The 14176-nt window shown below is 34.5% G+C and overlaps 2 protein-coding genes across 2 annotated transcripts; both read right to left on the reverse strand.

Moving 5' to 3' along the window:
- Positions 1-1176: 1176 nt before the first annotated feature.
- Positions 1177-4287, reverse strand: LOC131049857 (LEAF RUST 10 DISEASE-RESISTANCE LOCUS RECEPTOR-LIKE PROTEIN KINASE-like 2.2). Its single transcript, XM_059216436.1, has 3 exons — positions 3509-4287; positions 3358-3384; positions 1177-2607 (listed from the first exon to the last, which is right to left on the reverse strand). The coding sequence occupies exons 1-3, from the start codon at positions 4263-4265 to the stop codon at positions 1505-1507; spliced, it is 1887 nt and encodes a 628-aa protein (XP_059072419.1). The 5' UTR covers positions 4266-4287; the 3' UTR covers positions 1177-1504.
- Positions 4288-12006: 7719 nt separating this feature from the next.
- LOC131049862 (LEAF RUST 10 DISEASE-RESISTANCE LOCUS RECEPTOR-LIKE PROTEIN KINASE-like 1.2) lies at positions 12007-13484 on the reverse strand. Its single transcript, XM_057983945.2, is given in 2 exon segments — positions 12007-13176; positions 13424-13484. A coding segment is annotated over 1 exon segment (1128 nt). The 5' UTR covers positions 13151-13176; positions 13424-13484; the 3' UTR covers positions 12007-12022.
- Between the last annotated feature and the right edge of the window lie 692 nt (positions 13485-14176).

Genomic DNA, 14176 nt, shown 5'->3' on the forward strand with positions numbered 1-14176 from the left:
CTGCAACTTTTGCTGTGAAATGTTTGTCGAGAAGAATGTTACTATCTCTGTATAATATGGGCTGATGGATGCTGTGGAGATACGCTAAGGCCTGAGCTGTTTCTATGACGATGTTAAAGCTAATTTCCCAAGGCAAGCCTGTGAGGGTTCTTTGGCTCCCATGAAGGTGATCAGACAAGGTCCCATTTGGCACAAACTCGTAAACAAGCAGTAGCATTGGACTCTGCGGGCACATTATAGATGAAGAGGTAGTCCTTTCATTATCATCATGCTTACACCAGTGAGAAGAAATGAAGCAAAGAAAGGATGAGGGGAAAGCCAAGAAAAAAATGAGGCGCGAGGAAAAGCCTAAGAAAAATACCGTAGTCAATACGCCAATTTGACTTTCATTACCTCAATTTTTCTTACGCTTTAAATTCCACAGGTTAATTTCTTTGCCGTATCAAAGTCGCGCACGGCCACCGACACATTTGAATTCCACGAAAGTTCGTCCACAATGAAAAGTTTTAAATTTCAAAGTTACGTTTAGTTTGATCTTGGATGGAGTGTTTTTTATTTTTCAAAATTACTAAAATAAAGAGTACCGTTACCATAAAGTGAGAAAAACAAATCTACGGAATATTTTTCAAAGTTACGTTTAGTTTGATCTTGGATGGAGTGTTTTTTATTTTTCAAAATTACTAAAATAAAGAGTACCGTTACCATAAAGTGAGAAAAACAAATCTACGGAATATTTTTTTAAATTGATAATATTTGCAACTTCTCTCTAATCATTTTAAATTGGTGTTCTCGAGAAGCTTAGACAGAGTAGATTTTAAATTTTATTTTTTCTATTTAGAAAAATGATAATTTTATAATTATACAAAATATAAAATAAATATAGACTATAGCTTTTATAAAAAACTAACTCTAAATGTTGATTGGTTTAACTAATTGAAATATTAAATTGTATAGATGCAATAGTATCTTATCTTAGACAGAATTAATATAATATATATTTTAATCTTACAGTACAATAAATAAATAATATTTTATAGTGATAAATTGGAATTAAGCTAATTGATATGGCTCACAGAACATTTAAAATTGATTCTAGAAAATAAATATCGTCATAAACAAGAAAAATGGTGGAAACCTCATAAGAGTTGTCCTTACTAAATTAAAAAAGCGAATGTTAAAGCCGTTGTATATGATAACAATGTTATTTAACAATTTGTCTCTGACATTGGAATGAATAAATAAATTAATCTTTGTGTCGGCACAAACAAACAAGAGGGTTCCTCACAGTCTCCAGCTGCTCAGCATTATCTTCAGCCGCTCCACGTTCTCAATATTTATTATGTTATTTCGTATTCAGACAGTGAAGTCGGAACAAATTGACATATAGGCTTATAACATACTCAGTGTCTTTCCGTCAGAGTGATCTCCCTCTTTGTTCCCAACTCCTGCTCGCAATAATATGGCGATCCGGAATTATGGGTTCCAAAGAGGTTTCCTCGGTTACTTACATAGAAGATTCTTCACTTGAATGTACTGAAAGTACACCGCTGATTGATGAATTGGAAGGCAATGGAGGATTGGTTACATCAACATTTCCTTCCAACATTTGAACAACTCTGTTCATGCTCGGTCGATCCGTTGGATTGTACTGAATGCACCATAGCCCTACTTTGGCCGCTCGTATCGCTTTCTCCTCCTCTTCACATTCTAGTTTTTCTTTACCAGTTCCTCTCAATCCCCTCTCCAACTGTCCATGTTCCATCAATTTGAATGCCCACTCCGGAAAATACAACTGACTGGGGTGGCTTACCTGCATATCAAAATTCTTCCTTCCTCCAACCAGCTCCAGTAATACCATTCCAAAACTGTAAACATCTGATTTGTCCGTCACAGGTCCCAAATTTCTGTACCAAAGCTCTGGTGCAACATAACCTGGCGTTCCTCTTGGAGCTGTCATTGATACATGGTCATCTTTCTTCCCACAGAGTTTAGCCAGACCAAAATCAGCTACCTTTGGTGTGAACTCTTCATCCAGTAGTATGTTGGGAGGTTTTATGTCGAAATGAATGATACAATTGTCACAATCTTGGTGTAAATAGGCTATTCCACGAGCGGCACCCAAAGCAATTGGATACAGCTGTGCCCAGTTTAGGATTGCTTCTTTCTCTCTTCCTCCATATATAAATTTGTCTAGAGATCCATTAGGCATGTACTCATAAACCAATGCATTTCTCTGCTGTTCGAAGCAATATCCCATCAGGCGAACCAAATGAACATGATGGAGCCGTCCGATAGTTGCTACTTCATTCATGAATTGATTCTCACTGTGTCTTGACTGATCAAGCATTTTAACCGCCACCAGATCGCCCGTAGGTAGGCTTCCTTTATAAACCACACCGAAACCTCCTTCTCCGACTTTCTGTGTAAAGTTATCGGTGATCTTCGTGAGCTGAGAGTATGAGTATCTACATGGCATTTGATGAACATAATGTTGCAAGAATTTCTCCACGTTGGAAAGATCAGGTTTCTTAGATAACCTCCTCTTCCGATTAACAAACAGAAGCAATACTCCCGTCAGTAACAATGCACCGATTCCAACGGCCACACCTGATTAGAAAGCCCACATCAATGAAATGCAGTGATTAAATACGAAGAAAGGAATGATATTGGTTTGCGGTGATGGCAGTTTCTGTCCTTAAGTTGTCCACAAGGCCTCAATCCATAAAATTCAGAAAATATAATAGAATGTATACCCCATCTCATGAAACCTCAATCCGTAAAATTCACCAAAATTCTTACAGATCTTATGACCAGCTATGCTCACCGAGAGTAAGTCTTAGTCTTAGCTTGGGACTTCGTCTAACTCTCAGGGAAAATAAGATTGCAGAACAGTCAAATATAAAAAATAACAGTTTAATGATAGCACAACTTAAAAATTATAACATTTAAGACAAGAAAACGCTTTTAAAATTGAAAATTTCCAGATTTTATTTTGTAATTAAAAATCTTTAAATATATACATGTGCACAGCATTGAAAGGCATAGATTGCATGCAATGAAAGCTAAATTAATATAATATTTTTTATGCCCTGTTTGCAACTGCTGTCATATTTTATTATTATTTTGAGCCTTTTTACAGTAACCCCACAATGTTTGCTAATTTAGTTATAATTTATTTTTTCAACCATCAAAACAATAAACAATTCTTAGATGCCTACAAAAACCTTAGAATGAGTGAAAGAATGTAATAGATGAAATTTCTTTTAACCTTAGGGAAGAAAATACTCGTAAATATTTCACTAACACATTTAACCTTTCTGTATAAATTATGGAGATTAATGAGAAAAGGATCCATACCTAGAGCAATAGCAGCGTTAAACACACCTGCTTAGGAAAGCAATGGCAGAGACAGGTGTTAGTATTATGCTTAGGAAATATTAAAGAAAAAATAAAATAAAATAATCTTTCTCTAGATATAAAAAAATTGACGCTTTGTTACGACTCTTACCAGAGCTGTCCGATTTGCAACTCAATCGCGTCGAATTACTGGTGTCGTAAATGCAAAGCATTTTCTTTGACTCGCAATGCTCACAACCTTTGCTGAAACTCCATTTTACTCTGAACCCATAATACATACTTCCAGGCAACGGTCGATTCGTGTTGAATTTTGGAGCAGGTAGATGCACTAACGATTCACAATACGCATTTAAATTCAAGTCTGAATAGTACCAACTCTTATTACATTCTAAAGCATACGCTTCGGTGGGCAGGTACTCTTCTCTGCACTCTCCCCATAGACTTATATTCATATACTTATCAGTAATGCGAAACTGAGGGCTAGACCAGAATTCCATTGTCTGATTACTGCTCGACGGGTTGCATGCATCTCCCCACATATTTCTATCCACTATTCTCATGTGATTTCTTGGAAACACTTCCTCGTGGCGAAGCAGGTAGTATTGGTGGTCGCTGATGTTAATTAAAGTCATATTCATTTGATGATCACAGTCAAGCTGAAGTGCAGGGTCACCACAACCGCTGCTCTTTGCTCCGAAGGGATATTCGAATGTTTGAATCCCACATTCGAAGACTTGTGGACATGCTGGAGATGAAGGAGTGAGGCATGACATGAATATTGTGAAGACAAGAGAAAGGCATACAGCGGGTAGATTGAAATGCTGAGAATGGTATATTTGAAGGGGCAGTCCTTCCATTTTTATCATATTCACAACAGTGAGAAGAAATAATTTAAAACAGGGGAACATGAATGACAGTTTAATAGCAAAGGAGGACTGTGGCAGAAGCCAAGAAAATGTTTAGGTGTGAGGCCTAACCAAAAGAAAATAACCCAAGTCAATACGCAAATTTGACTTACTTTGGTGAACGACATCAAAAGTCGGAGTCAATACACCCATTTGACTATTCAACACATGAATCGCGCATAACGCCCTAATTGAATTCCACGCGCTTTCTTTAAAGATTTACAGCCGCACATTATGACGTGAAAATCGGAGTTCCACGAAAGATGCGCTCAGTTTGACGTACACTCGAAGGTCGCAGATCATTACAAATTATGTTTGAGATATTTCTGCGAAAATCACCCCACTAACAGGGAAATTGCATCGAATGCATGAAGATATGAAATGGAGGGTTCACCTTTTCTTTTAATTGATGGAGGATGTGAGTCTTTTCTTTTATATTCATGTTGAGATTTCGCCGTGAAGTGAAAATAAAATGAATAACACTACCAAGTAAATTACATAGAAAAAGACACATAAAATTCTTATTAATTATTCATATTAAATATCTTACAAATGTTTTAATTAAATTATAATAATGTAATGTTGAATATTATAGAAGTACTTTTAATTGATTTTGAATCAAATTATTTATTATTTGATGATTAAGTATTAAATGATGCATTTTGATATAAAAAATTGGTATACTCTATTAACATAATCTAATTTCATTTACATGTATATTTAGAGATTAGTTCTAATATTTAATCTATCTATTTATTTATTTAGTTTGGTAATGTGAAAAAAATTTTTAACCGAATTTGATTCCTTAACATAAAATCAAATCCTCGACTCTTAGAATTAAAATTTTAAATTTACGTCTTCAACCATAATTGTTCCTCACCTATGCACAATCTTAATGGTGTCAAGCTTTGCTTCCCCATCTCTCACCATGTTAGTTGATTCATTATCACATTATGCCATTTAATTTCTATCATGTATTTTTTTGTGATCCATTTCTCTTATGGATCGCTAGTAATACAACACACATTATAATTTTGTTATAGTGTTCACAACTCACCCTAACAATGACCTAGAAACTAGGTTTTGATATGAATTAATGTAGTCATGAAGAGATGGTCTAATGAAATACTAGCAATTCATGTAGTAAATATACTAATCGAAGACATAACACATAATATATTAATTCTTTGAAAAATAAGAATAAAAATATGGTGTAGACGAATAGAATGTATGCATTATAATTGGTACTTGATTACAATCACAAGTGCATGCAAAGAGTCTTAAAAATTTGAATCCTTGATCTTTAATTTGATCCCCTCCTCCATTGTATATCAATATTTAATCTACCATGTTCTATAAAGAAAAATGATGTAGATGGCATTGACCAAAATATATGGTACAATGCCATATGCACATGAAATAAAGCTCATGGGACCAATATTAAATGACTTCAACTTTTTAACTTTACCTAAAATGGGAAAGATAATTTGTTTCTTATAAGTTTACTCCATACTTAAGTGCAATAAAGTATAAGATTTGAAATTTAATGTGGCTTCAACCATTAGCTTCCTTGGAACCAATACTCAAATAAGTTATCTTATATTGGTACAAAGTTCAAATATTTTGGTGTAAATCTTAATGAAAATAAATTGTTGTAAGGTCCTCCACAATATTAAATTAACACAAAATTCAAAATCCACATAATTAAGTGTTATTAAATCCAACATGCTCAAACTATAATTATTAATACATGTTATTAGATTACGACATAATGTTTCAATACATAAGCCCAAAGATGAGGCAAAACATATGGAAACTATTTCTTTTATAGGAGACCATTAGGTCAAATATAATGTGTACATAAAGTATAGAACTAAGGATGATCTTGACAGGTACTCCTAACTTGTGACCTTTGTACAAGAATATCGTGTATCAGAACATTACCAAATTTCTTTACCACCCAACCTCAAAGCACTACGATTCATCATAATCCATCTAATGAAGGTTACTTGACCCTGCATGAGGATGCTAGAAATATAAAACTAATAGGAGTGAAGAAATATGGTGCAACATGATATATATACATTCTAAATGCAAATATAACAATATCATGATATGATGTTCAATAATATAATAATCGATCAAATAAAAATAATTTACTAAAATATTAATAAGACTTTGCCAAGGCTCATTTTTGGGTCATATATTGATAGGTAAGTTTAAAGTAGAAACTTAACCTTTTAGGTTGCTCCATTTATGACACTTGTCTAGCATCAAATTAAAAGAAAAATTCAAAGACATGTAGTAATACAACTATTCATACCTACTTGTTAACTTTTTAATATTTGAATACAAATCTAGTCATATATAATTAAAAGATATCCATAACATCATGTAATGAGTATGAAAAATAATTTAAATAAAATCCATTTAGAATGAGCATTTATTTTTCTTAAATACAAAGACCATAAATTTAAATAAAATATAATGTGTAGCAAATTAAATATAGCATTATAGTAAATCTTTCATGAGGTATTCTAATTATTAATCATGGCATTATTGTTATAGCCACTTAAGTTCAAAAATCCACTAGGCCATTTTGATGAGGAGCATTGTGTCCTCATTGATTCATTAAGCTTACAATTTTGAACCTTCATATTCTGATTAGATAAAACTAGGATTGACCTAAACCATTACAAAACCACATTGAAGGTGCACAAAATGGAGGAACTCAACTATAGTGAGACCACAAAATAAACAAAAAATAAAAATGGATAGAACAATTTTTGAAATGCAGCTTTTGACTAGAGCAACAAACCAATAGGAGTAAGGTCCCAAAGCCACAAACTACATAATCAGAACATAGGGGTTTAGGAATTAATCCCAAACCATCTTCTTGTAAACCCCCCTTGCATTGGAGCTGCTACAACCAAGGGGATAGTCCATAAATAATGGATTTTGAAAGGCTTCCCATAATAGTTTACCTATAGGTCCACCTTGAATCCCAGTCAGGGAATGAAACTACAACAATATGGAGACCCTTGAAAAGCTTATGGTAGAAGAAGCACCTAGCATTCCAAAATATCATTAAATAAAGTTACCATTGAATGGACTAGTGCAAAAAAACTCGGAGGGTTTTGAAAGGAATATTTGAATCTTTTCTTGGTAGAAAACCCCATGCTCCAAATAGGAGGACCCAAGGGTGTTGCCTTAGTAGTGCACACCAGATGATTAATAGGGTAGGCAGAATAACAGAGCCCCATGAAAGTCACAACATCTATTAATGAAAGCCAAAGTCCATAGCAAGAACATACACAATGGAATTAGAGCCTTCTTTGGTTAAATGCACATAGTGTCATCAATGTACAACACACTTCCAAATCCCACCCACCACTATGAGTGAAACTCTAGCTTTGATAAGAATGTTGTCAACCTTAGAAAGAGAACTATCAAACCTCATAAACACCCATCACCAATTAAAACCTTAAAGAGCAATGCACCTCCTAGGGCTACATCCATAGGGCCACTAGGTAAAGAGTAGAGCAAACAAAACTCCTAGAACCCATACCCACAAGGATAAAAGATCTAAAAATAGTCACATAGAGGGGGAGACAAGCCCAAAAATCTCAAGATATCCACAAATAGCAAAGGAAACTACCTAGATATGTAATGAAGCATGCCCCTATAGGAATAAAGATATAGAGAAAGGGATCTCAACACAAAACCATACTCTCCATAGGGACCCATCTGCAAACAAGACATCTCCCCTTGAGAACCCAAAAAGAGACAAGGAACAAAGGATTTGGGAGAGGATGAGGAAAGGCACACCAAAGGCTAGAATACCAAGAAATCGTGGTTGCCTCAACAAAAATGCAAGAGCAACCTCCTACCCAACTTGAAACACTAGAGGGTTAGAAAAAAACTAGGTCAAAGGGGAAGCCCACACATCACATACCCCTACTCCTATCGAAAAGGCAAGTCCCTAAAACACCCCGAGACCACCATTGTTGCACTTAAAAAAACTAACTAGTAGTAGAAATAAAGACACACTCTAGGCATTTATTGCCACAAATCTTAGCACACATGACCATAAGGAAATTCCAAGAAGGGGCCTTCTCCCCATAAATTTTTTTTGAGGACCATGAATGTCCACATGCCAAGACAATCCATAGAAAACCCAATTGACAACAAACAAGCCCCACATGCTCCAATTTGTTGTGAATTTGATAAAAGAAACAAAAATGACCCACAAATAACACCAGGAGAATAAAACTATCACTATGAAGGCACATGGTCATCACATAGTCAACTACAACACTAGAAATAGTCTACCTTTGACCTCGTATAGGACACCACATGGAAGGAGACATGCCAAAACACCCCAAAACCAAAATGGCCCACAAGAGGGCAACACCATATACCAGAAAAAAAGGAACTCCATGGCTATCACTATCATCCATCTTGTTGCCCCTACCATCATCCTCATCCATTGCAACTTCTCCTCCTCCCAAAACCCTAGTGCTACCCTTGTTGCTAACTATCGCAAGCCATTTTGAGCCTTTGTGTTGATGTTGTTGGTATTCATGTTAGCGACTTAATGCTCCAAACCCCTATTGGTTTGATGTTCTTGTTGATTTTGTGCTCATGTTTAACTATTGAACTCATAGGATTATCTTATTTGTGCTAATGTTGTGAATTCATGTTGACGATGAGGTCTCTCATTTGTGACCTCACTAGATTCAAACTAGACTAAAAATTCTTGTGCTACTGCCAAAAATTTAAAATGATAAAATTAATTACCTCTAAAGTGAAATAAAATTATCTCTTAGAAAAATAGATAAAATAAAATAATTCTTAAAATAAATATTGAAATCTATCACATCTCTCATATTTTATGTGTATAAAATTTAAATAAATAAAATAACTTAAATTTTCATATGTCTAACAATTTTCTATATAAATATATTTAAAATTTATATTAATTAAAGGGGAAATGAATTTATAAAACAATACAAAAATACTCTTTATTATACTTCAAAAGACATCTACTTGTCCCCCACATTTTTTAACTTTACCTTTAAATTCTCTTCACCACTTTTCCTATTTAAGAATGTAATAAGAACTTTTATCGACTTGTTATAAGGAACTTCATCATTAACTACTCCTCTTTCAAAATTTTATACTTTTAAAATTACACTTTGTCAAATTTATAAATCATCGAGTATGTAAAAAATTGAAAATAGGGCTCTTAGTAAAATCCAATCTTGATTAACTTATGAGATGTGAGTTTTGTAATTTCTTATTAGTATTCATTAGCTTGAAAAGCTTTGCTAATATTGATACAAATGGTAATTTGAATCACCATATATTTAATGAGACTATAGATATCTCTAGAAGATAAATTAAAGATTTATTTTCTCTTCCAAAAATTAGTACATCCTTATTGATCTAAAGTTCAAGTTTTAGCTATATGACTAGAACTTTCTTCAAATTTGAACATGCTTTTTAATGATTTTTCATTATTCATCCTCATAAAAAATATTATAATTTAATATAAGAAACCATACAAAATTATATTATAAAGATTCAAACATACATTATTAAAGATACACCTATTAAATTATGAGAAAAAATTACACAAAATTAATATATAACTATAAATTTATACTTTAAACCATAAAACTAATACTATATACAGAGTTTGTAAAATGAAATAAAAAATGCACTCTAATCCGGAGCCACAGCGCACCAATTTTCCTGCACTGAAATTATAGAAGATATTGACGTGCTACTTGCTTGTCGAGTGTTCTGGAGCTCTCCTGATAAAGTCAATATGCTGAACATGATGCAAAGATCATGCAATGCAAGCATGGTAGCGCCACTTGTAAAGCGCTCGCAGTGCATTGAATTTCGATAACCTTATCGTGTGATACACTTTCCTTGTTCCTCCATTCTTTTTTCGCTGCGAGACCTCCTCATTAATTAATACTTCAATGCGTTATTGTGTGATGCGTGCGAGAAGCATTTAGTGCCACAAACCTTAGCACACATGGCCATAAGGAAATTCTAAGAAGGGGCCTTCTGCCCATTAAAAAATTATGAGGACCATGAATGTTCGCATAGGAAGACAACCTATAGAGAACCCAACAGACAATAAACGAGCCCCACATGCTCCAACTTGTGGTGAATTTCATAAAAGAAGAAAAAATGACCCACAAAATAACACTAGGAGAAGAGAACTATTAGTATGAAGGCATGCGATTGTCACATAGTCAGTGATGACACTATAAATAATCTACCTCTGACCTAGTATAGGACACCATGCAGAAGGAAACATGCCCAAACACCCCAAAACCAAAATGGCCTGCAAGAGGGCCACACCACAGACTAGATAAAAGGCCACTCCATGGTTATCACTATCATCCATCCCGTTGCCATGGCCTTCATCCTCATCCTGTGTGACCTCTCCTCCTCCTAAAACCCTAGTGCTATCCTTCTTTCTTACCATCGCAAGCCATATTGAGCCTCTGCATTGATGTTGTTGGCATTCATGTTAGTGACTTAATGCTCAAAACCCTTATTGGGTTGATGTGATTGATGATTTTCTGCTCATGTTTAGCTATTGAACTCATAGGATTATATTATTTGAGCTAATGTTTTGAATTCATTCTAAGGACGAGGTCTCTCATTTGTGACCTCACTAGATTCAAACTAGACTAAAAATTCTTGTGCTACTAACAAAAAATTAATATGATAAAATAAATTACTTGTAAAATGAAATAAAATTATCTCTTAGAAAAATAGATAAAATTAAATAATTCTTAAAATAAATATCAAATCTATCACATCTCTCATATTTTTGTGTGAAAAATTTAAATTAAAAAGCAACTTCAATATTCATATCTCTAACAATGTTTTATATAGATATATTTAAACTTTATATTAATCAAAGTACAAATGAATTTATTAAATACTACAAAAATATTGTTTATTATACTTCAAAAGGCATCTACTTGTCCCCCACATTTTTTAACTTCACCTTTAAATTCTCTTCACCAATTTTTCTATTTAATAATGTAATAAGCTCCTTTGTTGACTTTTTATAAGGAACTTTATCATTAACTACTCTTCTCTTTCAAAATTTTGTACTTTAAAAATCACACTTTGTCAAATTTATACATTGAGTATGTAAAACTTGAAAATAAGGCTCTTAGAAAAATCCATTCTTGATTAAATTATGAAATGTGATTTTTGGAATTTCTTATTAGTACTAATTAGATAGAAAAGATTTGCTAATATTGATACAAATGGTAATTTGAATCATAATATATTTTATGAGACTATAGATATCTCTAAGAGATAAATTAATGATTTATTTCCTCTTCCAAAAATTACTACATCATTATTGATCTAAAATTCAAGTTTTGACTATATGACTAGAACTTTCTTCAAATTTGAACATGCTTTTTAATGAATTTTCATTATTCATCCTCATAAAAAATATCATAATTTTAAAAATATAAATAACCGTACAAAATTATATTACAAAGATTCAAACATACTCTATTAAATATACATATATTAAATTATTTGTTTTCAACCATTCATATAATTTTTGAATGTCCATCAATAATTAAAAATTATTTAAATTTCTAGTCAGAAATAAATACACAATATTAATTTATAACTATAAATTTATCCTTTAAACCATAAAACTAATACTATATACAAAATTTGTAAAACGAAATCAGAAATGCACTCTAATCCGGAGCCACACCGCGCCAGTTTTCCTGCACCGAAGTTACCGAAGATATTGACGTGCTGCTTGTCGAGTTCGAAGATTCTGTGCTTTCCCGCAGCATCTTCTTGATTTCTGTGAGACGGGCAACAACTTCTTTCATGGTTGGTCTAAAGTCCCTTTCTATTGCAAGCAACTCGAAGCCCAAGTCGGCAACTGCAGCAACAGTGATCTTCACCTCGTGATTTCTTCCCATCTTCAAATCTGGATCGACCAATTCATCCAACACACCTCTTCTGATCTTGTCTGTGGCCATCTTAGCAAGGCTGATTTCGTTTCTATTTCGCATAATATCCACTTCTACTTAGGCAGAAATGATCTCCACAAGAACTACTCCTAAGCTGTATACATCAGACTTCTCGGTGAGCTGGAAGCATTCATGGTACAATGGGTCAACATACCCGGCTGTTCCTTGTGGAGCAGTTGTGACGTGTGAAACATTCACGGGCACCAATCTAGAAAGCCCAAAATCTGCAACTTTTACTCTGAAATGTTCATCGAGAAGAATGTTACTAGATTTAACATCTCTGTGAATTATGGGCGGATGGATGCTGTGGAGATACGCTAAGGCCTGAGCAGTTTCTATGGCGATGTTTAAGCGAGTTGCCCAAGGCAAGCCTGTGAGGGTTCTTCGGCTCGCATGAAGGTGATCAGACAAGGTCCCATTTGGCACAAACTGTTAAACAAGCAGTAGCATTGGACTCTGCAGGCACGTACAGCCATAGAGACGAACAAGGTTTGGATGACACAGGGATGACAATATTTGTACCTCGTTCATAAATTGTTCAAGTGTTCTGGAGCTCTCCTGATAAAGCCTCTTCACTGCTACAGATCGTCCATCCACAAGGTTACCCAGGTAGACCACGCCAAACCCTCCATCTCCAAGTAAGTTATTTTCGTCAAAGAAATTTGTCGCCTGCTGAAGTTCTTGATAGGGAAATATGGACAAACTGCCTATCGTATACATTGGACCGTAACCTGCATCCGTGCCGCTTCTCATATAATTACTGTAATCACCACGAATCTCTCGGGTATGAGCCCGCTTTCTTCTCTTCATATACAAAATACAAAGCACCGCTAGTGCTACCATCAGTGCGACTCCTCCCACGGCGCAACCTGTATTAACATTCTAATTAGATTTCACACTTTTTAAAAGTTAAGTAATTAATAGTATTTTAACCTTTCATTATTTACGTTATATCAATCGAAATTCTTTACTAATACTAAACTTGGCAATATTTAAGAATAGTCTATCAAATGATGGAGATAACTGTAAGAGACAGAACAAACTGAGCCATTTCCCACGCATATTCAGCCTTGAAGTAAAAATTGTGAACATGATTAAAGAGGAAGGGATGCTTACCGAGAGCAATAGCAGTTTTATTAGCAGTCTCAGACCCACCTGCATGGGCTCAAATATAAACAATGGCAGAGATAGTTACTAGTAGTTTTTCCTTACACATAAAAGTTTGACGCTTTTTCTTCACCTCTCAATTAAATAGACAGGTAGTTACGACTCTTACCATGGCTCCACGATTTGCAACTCAATTTTTTCGAATTACTGGTGTCGTAAATGCAAAGCTCCTTGTTTTACTCGCAATGCTCACAACCTTTGCTGATACTCCATTTTATTTTGAACCCATGCTTTATCCTTTGAAGCGATTGTAGATTAGTTTTGTCGACATTTTTAACAGGGAGATGCACTAGTGATTTACAATACGTACCCAAATTCGAGTCTGAATAATACCAACTCTTTTTGTTACATTCTAAAGCATATGCTTCAGTGGGCATGTAGTCTTTGATTTCTTCTGCGCACTCTCCCCATAGACTAGTATTTATGTATTTGTCAGAAATACGAAACCGAGGACTAGACCAGAATTCCATTGTACGGTTATTGGTCGACGGGTTGCAAGCATCTCCCCACATATTTCTATCAACTATTCTCATATGATTGACATGACCCTCTTTCCGGTGGCCAAAATGTTCGAGTAGATAGTATTGATAGCCACTGATGTTAATTGAAGTCATATTCAGTTGATGATCACAGTCAAGCTGAAGAGCAGGGTCACCACAGCCTCTGCTCTTTGGTCCGAAGGGATATTCGAAGGTTTGATTC

The sequence above is a fragment of the Cryptomeria japonica genome, chromosome 2, assembly GCF_030272615.1.
Source record: "Cryptomeria japonica chromosome 2, Sugi_1.0, whole genome shotgun sequence".
In the NCBI taxonomy this organism is placed as follows: Eukaryota; Viridiplantae; Streptophyta; class Pinopsida; order Cupressales; family Cupressaceae; genus Cryptomeria; species Cryptomeria japonica.